Genomic DNA, 11,091 nt, shown 5'->3' on the forward strand with positions numbered 1-11,091 from the left:
TGTGGAGGAGGATTCCTATTCTTTCGGCAGAATATTCTTGGCGTGGTATATTGTGTGTGGCTGTTTCTGCTGGACAAATTTGGGTCTGATTGGTTTCCTTCCGGTCGCAGCCTGGCTCGCACCGGTCATGCAGGCCCCGTTGGCCAGGGTGCGCTAGCTTTCTGTTTGGTTCGCGTTTCAATACAGCCAGGCCATCCAGAGGAAATTTGATTGGTTGCCTGCTTCGCTAAGCACGTCCAGCCGCTTTCTCTGTTTGACATGCTGCCCAAGTGCTCCTCCATGCATCGCGCGAGCCTGGCTCCAGGGAAATGAAGATTCTGACCGCACCTCAGGAGCCAAGCTCCACGTTCCCTTTTGCACGTGGCGGGCTAGGTCCAGAACTTAGCCCAGCCCGAGGTCGCATGCGGGGAGCTTGAACGGAGGATGATGCAGCAAACCAATCACCTCATTTGTGCACACTCAGCAGGTGGTGGATGAATCTAGAATTGTGCAGACAATGCTGTGGATAGGAACCAAGCAGGATCACCAACAGGTCAAAAACCAAGGAAAACTCTAAACATTTTCTGCTGGAGAATCAATAAAAAGCCAACGTGTCACCAGGATGATCCTGACTGCACTACGCCGCTACCTGCCGAGGAACCATGATGCTTCAGCTTGCCATGCATCCGCCGCCTAACAGGTACCACCTCGGCATGGCCGAGGCGCCCCCACCTTGCGGCGTCGGTGACGGAGAGGATTGGCGCGCTTCCCGGTGATGTAGTAGCCGTTGCAACCAGCAGCCAGCGCCGGGAGGCTCATGGCAGGGCACCATCGCCGCCGCACGGCCCACCGTGAACAGGAACAGCGCACTCAGGGAAGTCGGGGTCTCAGGGCACAGGGGTTCGACGAGGGAGGGAACGGCGGCCGCCGCCGTGCGCACACAGCCACACGCCCACACGGACGGGGCAAAAGGCGGATCCGAGGCTGGAGCTTTTCCGCGGCCCGGGCCGGCTGTGTGCTTGCTGAGCGTCGCGAAGCTAGCCCATAGGAGGAACCCGCCACTATAAAGCCAAAGCCCATTGTAGCACAGTCCAGCAAATCGAGCATCGCCCAGCACAACAACCATACGCATGACTACTGAAAGCCCATTTAATGATGACCCGCTGAAAAATGTTGGATAAAAAATATTGTCCAACATTTCTTCAAAAAGTTGAACCAACATTTTTCAAGAAGAAGTTGAACCACATTTCTTTAAAAAAGTTGAACCAACATTTATTCGAAAAAAGTTGAGCTAACATCCAACATGCCAATATTTTTTAAAAAAGTTGAATCCAACCTTTTTCTTCGGCTCCGGCCGGCGAGCCTGCACACGGGTCAAGATGGCGGCGCGCCTGGGGGCTGGCGAGGACGGCGGGGCCAGTCGTAGCGATGACGCAAGCAGGGAGGGGGGGGGGCTATACAGATCTGACGGACCTTGTTTTCTTGCTTGAATCTCAAACATTGGAAGCTGCGGAGGATGGATAGGAATTCCGGGCCAGTAGGGGTGCGATTATGGACTGCATGTTTGGCCCATGTTGATCCATGTGTCGATTTGAAAGATTTCGGCCCGTGAAAAAACAGTAAAAGATGTAGAAGAAAGCCTAACGTATCATTTAGTCATCTAAACTTGGGCTGGGCTACGTGTATGGACTTCGACCCACGAAGCAGGAGCGGGTAGCACATATTTACTGTAGCATCCATTGTCAAATCATGAACTAATTAGGTTTAATAGATTCGTCTCGCAAATTAACCTCCATATGTGTAATTAGTTTTGTAATTAATTTATATTTAATACTCCTAATTAGTATCTAAACATTCGTGACAGGAATTTTAGGCCCAAAGAATATTGAGAATTCGTATGGCTAAAGCTAAAGTAAACCTTGAAGTTAAAAATTTACATGCTTTTCTCTCTCTCCCCTGATGCGACTGCGGGCAAGATCGAGATGACCATGGAAGCATACAAGAAAGTGCTATGCGAGGAGAAAGCCGGGAGGTAACCTCACCCAAATGACAGGATGATATGTCGCCGTCCAAACCTCCTATCTTAATTCCTCGAAAGAAAAAAAAAACCCGCCTAAGCTTACGGGTCAAGATATCTTCTTAGTCAGAGTAAGAAAAACTTCTCATTCTAACAAAGATAGTACACACTTACTTTCCAACACATTTCCTCCATTTCTTTCTTGATGAAACGTTGATCCAAGCACTTCCTTTCAGTAAATCATGTGCTCCTACACAATCTTCTCTTTTCTACTCTAGTGTTCTTTCCTTGTCATGCACTCATCCATTTCAAACTGATCATAGCCTTAACCGAAAGTAACATAGATAAAAAGTGTGTTGAGAATCTGATATGTTCAACGTGCAATGTTGATTATCCATCTGTCTCATATCACACGGAGGAACATGAAAGAAACCCTTGTCCCTCTATGTTTCTTCCGCTTCGAATTTGTGTTTTTGACCTGGAATTGGAGGAGGTCCCCATAGCATTCACTAATAGAGGAGTGGGAGTTTATCTCCAAGAAAATATATAAAACAAAGGGAAACAATATCGAAGCAAGTTATTGGTCAAACTTGGTCAACCTTTGCTTTGTGAGGTGCCTAGATCTTTATGTGAGAAGTACCTCCAAATCAAAAAGTTTTAAACTTATACTCAATGTTGATATTTTAAATGGAAATGCTAAAACAAGATGGTTCTCATTTATTTCTAACATGACATCTCGTTTTCGAAAAGGTAGGGTGCAGTGCGTATGTTGGAAGCGGATTTGGTTAAAGAGGAAAGAAGAAATATACCGAAGGAAAAGTAAGAACAAGGATGAAGAAGGCAAGAACATGAAGACAAACATATGATTTGGTCGTCGAGTGGTGGTACTCTGACACCATTAAGGTTTATTGGGATGAAACTATGAAAGTGGTGGCTGTTGAGATTAGAGGGAATGCAAGAGATCCAGGTTGGTCGTTGGCTTGGCGACACACCTTGGTGTAAGTGTAGGATGAAAATGATTGGTTGTAGGAAAGACTTGTCGTAGAGGTTAGTACGGATGGGGCTTGAAGGTAACGGTGTAATGAGGATCCACTGGTCGTAGGAAGGTGATAGTTATTGGTGATGATTAGGAAGGTGATAGTTATTGGTGATGATACAAATGCAATGATCAATAATAAGGATCTTTGGCTTCTTCCAAAATGGCTTCACCAGTGAAGCAAAAGCCGGTGAAGTAAAAAATAGTGGCTTCATCTGGCTTCTAGTTTATTTTAGTCTCGGCTTACAAAACGACGCTAGAGTACCTCGTTTTACGTAAAACAATTGAAGCCGAAGTCGAAATAAGTCCTCCCAAATGGAGCCCCAATAGGTAAATAGTGAAGAAGATGATGGATAAGTGAAGCTCGTTGAAAAAGTGGTTAGGTTAATACAGGATGAATGTGATCGGTCGAGGGGCTCACTGCTGAAATTATACCTAAATTAAATAATGGTAAAATGAGCTTAAGCCAAACCTTTTGAATATCTAACAATTAAATCAATATGTTTTCTACAAAGTTTCTACAACTGCAATAAATTTTAAATTTCCAAGAAATTTCCGGCACGAGCGAGTAGCACGCAGTAAACCTAACCTAAGATTTGCTTGGTGGCACGCAAGAAAAGGCGATAAGAAGCGATAAGCCTTGTCAGTTAGGCATCGCCATCACGAAATAGTAGTTGCTTCCCAAAACTAAGTTAGAAAAAGCCACGGAAACAAATCTACTCGCCGCGAAAGCCTTTCCTTCCTTCCGATCGTCCCGTCCCTTCGCGCCCCCGACGCTGCGTGCCTGCGCGTGGCGACTCGGCGGCCCGCCGCCCCCCCGCCTCGCGATCGGGGCCGTCGGTCCCGGGCCGGACGGATGCCGGTGGACGTCGAGGCGGCGATGGCCCCGCCCCCGCCGGCGTCGACGTGCAGCTCGTCGTCGATAGGGAGGGACAGCGACGAGTGCCCGCCGCCGGGGAAGGAGGAGGAAGGGGAGGTGCAGAGCGCGTTCACGGGGGAAGGAGGGGGAGGCGGCGGCCTCGCGGGTTTGGAGGCATTGGAGGAGGCGCTCCCCATTCGGTGAGTTCTTGCCAGTTTATTTGATTCGTTTATTGCGCTTGAGGGAGTTTTTGTTTCCTGATCTGAGTTGCGGAGGAATAGTTGGATGCTAATTTGTTCCGTTGGTGAATATGGGTTAATTCCTAAAAATATGTGTCAGGGATTAGCTGTAGTTGTTACTGTGTGAATTGTGATCTGCTGTTGTTTTTTGGGCGATGATATGCACTACACACTGCTATTTTTTGGAATTTATGAGTATTTTGGAGATGTTAACATTGATGCGCAGGGAAATTTGAGATTGAAGTAGTCTTGGATGTTTGGCACTGAATTACTAGTTGCTTTGGGTAGCAGACCATACTCTGCTGTTATGGTCTAGCTTGGTTGTAGGTTATTCTTGTTTATTCTGGATAATTCTGGCGTGTCAAATTTATGTGGTGAGGAATGCTCCAATATCTTCTTTGACCAGTGATTGAAGAAGACTAGTTACCTTTTACATTTGTGAGATGAGAAGTATTTGCATATCATAATAAATAATTATGCAACCATCTCAACAAGTTTAATGAATGATCAGACGTTTTGAAAGCTAAATGTAGAATATTGAAATGAATTAATCTACCGGAATATCTAGCGTGGAAATGCGTGTGGTAATCATGGCACATTTTGGTTGAATTATTAAGTAACTGAAAAGGACCTGCCTCACATGGTACCAACCAATCTTAAGCAGCAACTTTCGATGGAGAAGGACTGCAGTGGTTTGAATGTCTCTGAGCCACAGAAAATCAATTATTGGCTTATGAAGCACCCCCACAGGCCACAGTATCATCCATACACAAAGTACAAGTACAAACTCTTCTTAATAGTACACGAACGCAAAGGTTGTCTGTTTGGTTTTTCCCCATAGCATATCCGTTCTCGTACCAGGTCTGGAATTAGCATATTTTAAATGTGTTGTTTTGTCAAAACACAACCTTTGCTCTCTCAAAACTGAGATTCCCTGCTATCTCTATGACTACGTATATTTTAAATGTGAATTAGCATCCTTAATTCTTTATTATGTGGTGGGATATGTTTCCTGATAATATTAAGCAAGTAGCATTGTTATGTTATTGCTTTTGCGTGGAACATTGTGATGGGTCTTCTAAATTCAATCATTGTGCATACAGATATGGATGCCCGCTGCATCCATGATAGCTTCATCCATGATAGCTTCGATATATTGCCTTTTTGACGTAGAAAATCTTTTCCTTGGGCAGGCGCAGCATATCCAAATTCTACAATGGTAAATCCAAATCCTTTGCGTGCCTCAAAGAAGCTATAACATCTTCTGGTTCTGCAAAAGACATCACTAAGGCAGATAATGCATACTCCAGAAAACGGAAGAATCTTCTTGCCTACAGCATCATGTATGGAAATTCACATGAAACAGCAGCTGCTCAGGTTTATGAAACTGCGCCTCCTAAGAGGCTTGCTAGTTTGAGCAGAAACTCTTTGGCGACCTTGGCTAGTATCAGTTCGAGGAGCAGCAGCAGTATCAGCATTGAAGAGAATGAGCTGCCTGAGCAGCTACATTCTCCACTCTCACCTGATGATTTTATATCCACACCACGATCAGGATCTTTTGCGCCTAATGCATCATCTGCGCCTATGAGGTCGTTATCAATGATGGATTTGCATTGTCTGCATAGATCAAGTTCCTCGGTTCGTCTCAAAGAAAAGAAAGAAGATTAGATTAAAATTTAGAGGATTTTCCAGTTCCTTTTGTTATCTTTTTGCCTCAGGTTTCTAGTACCAATCTTCTCTAATATATCTAAAGTTGGCATGAAGGTTTCTGGATAAATAAGCGAGCACTTTGAGTTTGGTGAGGAGGTATATGTGTGTTTGTAAAATAGTTCATTATAATCTGTTGTAAATTAACATAATGTACTAACATGGATCGCGTAAACTGGCATCTACTCATGTAACGACCATCAGCTGTAAATTAACAAGATTTTCTAATACATTTCCCACTGCTTCTTCATGATGTATAATTTTTTTAGCGAACTTCCTCATGCATAATTCAAGAATTCAATCCAGTAACCTCGATAATGGTTGGAGATTGTCTGACTGTACAGAGCCAACATGAACCTAGTCCATAAAGATACTGGCAAGTGGCAAGTGACCTGGAATTCTTTTACAGGAATGCATGTTGATCGATCGACCAATGCTGATCTTTGGAACTTCAAGGGTGAGCTTCATTGATGTGTATTGATACTGAATTTTGTCTGATCAACAAAAATTCATTGCCTGTTGTGGAAAATCCAACTACTACTCAGAAGCAGCTATTCGCCTCTGGAAATTCCATTTACCCACCTCTGAAAATTGTTATTTGTAGTGGGTTTGGCTAACCAAAGTAGTTATGCAGTCTTGGATATCCAAAATTGGAAACCATCGACCAGACATGGGTAAAACCAAATAGAATAGTTTCAGAGACAACAAAGCAAGGAGACAAATAAACACAGGTTAACAGACTTAAATCTTGCATAACATCGCTTTGGTTCAGCGGATTAAGACCCTGTTTGGATACATCGTGTTAAAGTTTAAAGGGTGTTAAACTTTAACACCCTCAAATGAAGTGTTAAAGTTTAACACATGAGGGTTTTTGGATGGTCTGTTAAACTTTAACACCAAAGGTTGGAATTGACACCATTGCCCCTCAATTGCTCCTCCTTTCTCTCCTCTCCTTTATCCCTCCTCACGGTCAGATCCCAGTGGAGCTCCTCGATGGCCGCCGCTCCTCCGCATGGGTCGTCGAGGATGGTGAGCACGAGGTGAGGCACGCCGACGCGGTGGTCGTAGGCCTCGACGTCGCCGCTCTCGATGCGCCGGTGGTGCGCGTAGGTGCGCTTGAGCGCGGCCGCATGGAAGGGTGAGCGGGTGCGGGGACACGCCCGCTCGCCCCACCACGCAGGCGTCTCGAAGCAGTGGCGCCAGGTCGGAGAGCAGCGCGGCCGCCGTGTGGAGCGGCGTGGTGTGCGTGTGGTGTCGCCTGGACGCGTACGCCACGGCGCGGGATAGCACGGCTGCAGCGTCGGGTGTCAGCAGCGGCGTGGCCGACAGCAGCGTGGTGATAGCAGGCCCCCTCTAGATCCGCGCGCTGCCTTCGGATCAACGCGCCTCAGGGTCGAGCTTCCGCTGCGACGCCCCCGCGGTTGCGGCCGCTGCCATCACCAGCGACGACAGGGAGGCGGAGGAGGAGGGGGAGGAGGAGGAGGTGGACGAGGACGGGGAGTTGGGGCCATGCGCCATGGGGAGGAGTTGCGTGGCCAGCTTCACGGCAGTTGGCAGCGGTGTCGGGCGGAGGCGGCATGGCCGGCGTTGGCGGCGGTGCCAGGCGGAGGCGGCGGTGCCGGGTGGATCCGGGGAGGAGGGGGGAGGATGCGGCGGAGGAGGAGGGAGGGCGCCGCGACGGAGGAGGGGGAAGGGTGCCGCGGTGGAGGATCCGGCCAGGAGGAGGGGCAGTGCGGCGGATCTGGCCAGGCGGAGAGGATGAGCAGGAGGGGAGGATGGGCAGGCGGCAGGGAGGAGAGAGAGGGAGTAACCTGGGAAAAAGTGGACTAGGGGACCACTTTTAACACCTTTAGCAAGTTTTAACACCCCTCCATGTGTTTATGAAAAATGGGGTGTTAAACTTTAACACCTCACTTTTAACACAAGTGTTTGGATAGAAAAGTATTAAAAAGTGTTAAAAGTAGGGTGTTAAACTTTAACACCCTCTTTCCAAACAGGACCTTAACTATATTACATTATTCAAGGCTGGTTTATGTACAAGAGGAAACCGGGCCCTCTTCTCTCCCACACTCTTACTCTCTAGCAGGTTACCAATACTGCATCGCTGCAGTCCAGCAATCACTTGCGGCCATTGTTCACGTCATACGGCTGGGGCCTGAAATCCCACAGATCACCCAAGAAGAAATCATCATCAAGGTTGTCAGCAGCGCCGATGTCCAAGGTCCCGTTGCCACCTTCCCCTCCGATCAGCGAGGTCCCTGCAGCATCGTCAGTGGCGGCGCCATCAGTTGCGCCACCCTGCTGGTCGTCTGGACCCAGGAGTTCTTCCATCGAGAAGATGGTGTTCGCCGGATACTGATCAGCAGGAGACATAGCCGCGAAGCCAGCGTTCGCATCCATCTCCGTGCCAGGGCCCTGATGAGACCCCATGGCCAATCCACTGAGGTCGTCGTCGTCCAGTGCTCCTGGCGCAAACTGATCACCGTTTGGCGCCGCCGCGACGAGATTCTGAGACGCCGTGAACGATGCCGCAGCGTTGTCGCCCAATGGTGCTCCTCCTGAAATTGTTAGCTCATTCACATGGGAAGCCGTGCCAAGAACCTGATGATCAGGCGCCAGAGGTGATGCGGAGCTGTAGTTGCTGAAGTTGTTGGCGCTGAGTGCTTCTTCTTCCATGCCTGCTGCTACACCGTGATCAGCTTGCATTGGTGCAATGGCTGATGCAGTGCTGTAGTCGATGTAGCCGTCGCTGCCGAGCGTTCCCATGGCCGCTACCTGGTTTGCTGGTGCCACACGGTGATCGACGAGGCGAGGCGCCATGAGTGACCTGTAGCAGTAGTTGTTGTCGTAGAGTGCTTCCATCGCTGCCTCGTTCGATGCAACACCAACATGCTGGGGAGGAGGAGCCACGGGTGGATTGGAGTTGGACCCGTTGTGCATGGTCACCATGGTTGAGAGCTCATCGTGGTCATCCGTGCCAAGGTTCAGGGACGGAAGAAGCGAGCAGGCAGCGTTGCCGTATGCTCCGGCGTGCTCAGTGGCCGCAGCTGAAGCTCCAAAGGTCATCACCGCACCACTAGCCATGCCCGTGAAAAGATCACCGGCCGGTGGTTGCTGAAAGTTAAGCGTGATGGTCCCAGTCTCACGGCGCCGCATTCCGGCGCCGCCTCGCGTCCCCAGCGCGAACATGTCCTGCTGCTCGATAAGCGGCCGTGGGCCCTGGTGTGATGCTGAGAACGGCCTGAGCATTAGCGGCGGACGGCCGCCGGCCGCCATGGTTGCTACTGCCGCCGACGGCGCGGTGGCGCCGAAGACATTGCGGGCTGCTGGGTACACAGGAAGCGGTGCTGGGGCTGGGACTGGGCTTGGGTTCACCGGAGGCGTTGCTAGTGCAGGTGGCAGGGCATCGGTGTTGCTGGCGCAGGCGCCGGCGTTGTCGCTGAGCCCGGCGGTGTCCGCATAGATCCTGGGGTTGTACGGTGGCACATCGAGAGTACGGAGAACAGACTGCACGAACAGAGACTGTTGCTGCTGTTGCTGCCGACCATCCATGGCTCGGGGTTGCTGGAACAGGGGCGCTTTACCATTATTCTTCCTGGCTTCCATGCCTCGGCATTCCTGTGCAAGTTGCAAATCGATTACTAAGAAATTTTTCAGAGACGCTTTACCATTAAATGATACTTGCATAGTTATGAGTAAAATACACTGGCTGTCCTTTTAACTTCTTGCTGTGTCACTTAGATTCCTCTCAAAATGCATATCTAGCTCCCTAAACTTGAGCTCGGGTATCACTTAGGTCTCTATACTCTCAAAATGCATATCTTACTTCCTAAACTTGACTTTGGGTGTCTTACAAGTCCCTAAACTCTTGAAATGCAGTGTCATCCCACTAATACAACATGATAAGATCAAAGTTTATGCTTTCGAGCAAGCCATTACTTTCACTGGCACATTTTCCGACTTATTTTTTTCCCTTTAGCTTCTCCTAATATTCATCTAGTAATTTATCTTATAAACCCCTAATTTTAGTTTAGTAAGTGCAACTACTAGTTATTCAAATTTGAACAATTTTCCAAAAATAATAGAGCACGCCTGTCATGCGCACTTGGCAAGTTAAGATATTGCCTTCAAAGTAAAATATCATCAATCTTTATAGATTTAGCACATCAATATTCTTCACACACGTTAAGTTGAAACTTTATTTGACTATAATTAAATTATATCGATGTAAAAATAAGTTATTTAACAATTTAATTGAGATGACGGATGCTTTTACAGAGTATATGGACCTAGATGACACCTGAAGCTAAGTTTAGGGGGCTAGATCTGCATTTTGAGAGTATATGGACCTAAATGATACCCGAGCCTAATATAAGTTTAAGGAGTCAGATATGCATTTTGAGAGTACAGGCACCTAAGTAATACAGACAGACAAGTTTAATGGCCGGCCACTATAAAGTTTAAGATCAAACATGCATTAGTTAATTGGATAAACTTGAGATCAAACAAGAACTTGGGATTTAATTGTCTATACACTCCCTCCCATGCAATGTGGTTTTGGCCCAAAGCAACATATCTGAAACGCAACTTTGGCCAACTGATCTGTTGGAAACATATTTAGAACCGTAAAAAAGTATAGTGTTATAGCATACATAACGTTCTTTTATTTAAAAGATTATACATACTTCTTTCATTGGAGAAGCACCTTAACTAGTAAGTACTTAAAAACACAGAGATATAGTAGCCAGTCAAACATAGAATTACTTTGGCTGCACCTGCACGTATTACCCAAATTAAGTAGGTCGACGAAAGTTTGCCAGATGTCCAAGGGGACAGCTGAAACGGTAGCTTTATATCCTGGAGATTTAGTCTTTTTTTTGGGGGGATGCTGGTGATATGGTGTTTCGTCACTGCATGATGACACTAGTAACGCATACAGGAGGAGGCCCAATTTCAACGCTAAACTCATTCCAGAACATAGTGCAGTAAAAATCGCAAGTAAACAGTACTTCTAGCACCAAATGGGCAAAGGAATTTGGAAGAAATTTTGGCACCTGTAGCTGGCTAACCAAGTTGTCCCTCTCCTGCCCTTCTGTCAGGTTCATCTGCTGCTGTCTCATGGCTGCTTGGTTTCCTGCTTGATAAAAAAAGCGAGAGAGTTATTGAAGCAAACATACACGCACGGCAAGTTAACAACAATCTAAAAGAAAAAAAGGTTTATTTTACTGCATTCCGATGTTAGAGAGATTGTTAT

At 47.3% G+C, this 11,091-nt stretch overlaps 1 protein-coding gene across 1 annotated transcript; it reads left to right on the top strand.

Moving 5' to 3' along the window:
- The first annotated feature begins 3,753 nt into the window (after window positions 1–3,753).
- Window positions 3,754–6,090, top strand: LOC117859674 (uncharacterized). Its single transcript, XM_034742838.2, has 2 exons — window positions 3,754–4,091; window positions 5,324–6,090. Exons 1-2 carry the CDS (start codon window positions 3,889–3,891, stop codon window positions 5,796–5,798), a joined length of 678 nt encoding a protein of 225 aa, XP_034598729.1. The 5' UTR covers window positions 3,754–3,888; the 3' UTR covers window positions 5,799–6,090.
- Window positions 6,091–11,091: the final 5,001 nt, after the last annotated feature.

This window comes from Setaria viridis, chromosome 6, assembly GCF_005286985.2.
Source record: "Setaria viridis chromosome 6, Setaria_viridis_v4.0, whole genome shotgun sequence".
NCBI lineage: Eukaryota > Viridiplantae > Streptophyta > Magnoliopsida > Poales > Poaceae > Setaria > Setaria viridis.

What these genes read in the sequence shown, in the direction of transcription:
- LOC117859674 (XM_034742838.2), top strand. Translation starts at nt 3,889, where the DNA reads ATGCCGGTGGACGTCGAGGCGGCGATGGCCCCGCCCCCGCCGGCGTCG. An exon ending in GAGGAGGCGCTCCCCATTCG is followed by an intron (nt 4,092 to 5,323) that starts GTGAGTTCTTGC and finishes TTCCTTGGGCAG; the next exon opens with GCGCAGCATATCCAAATTCT.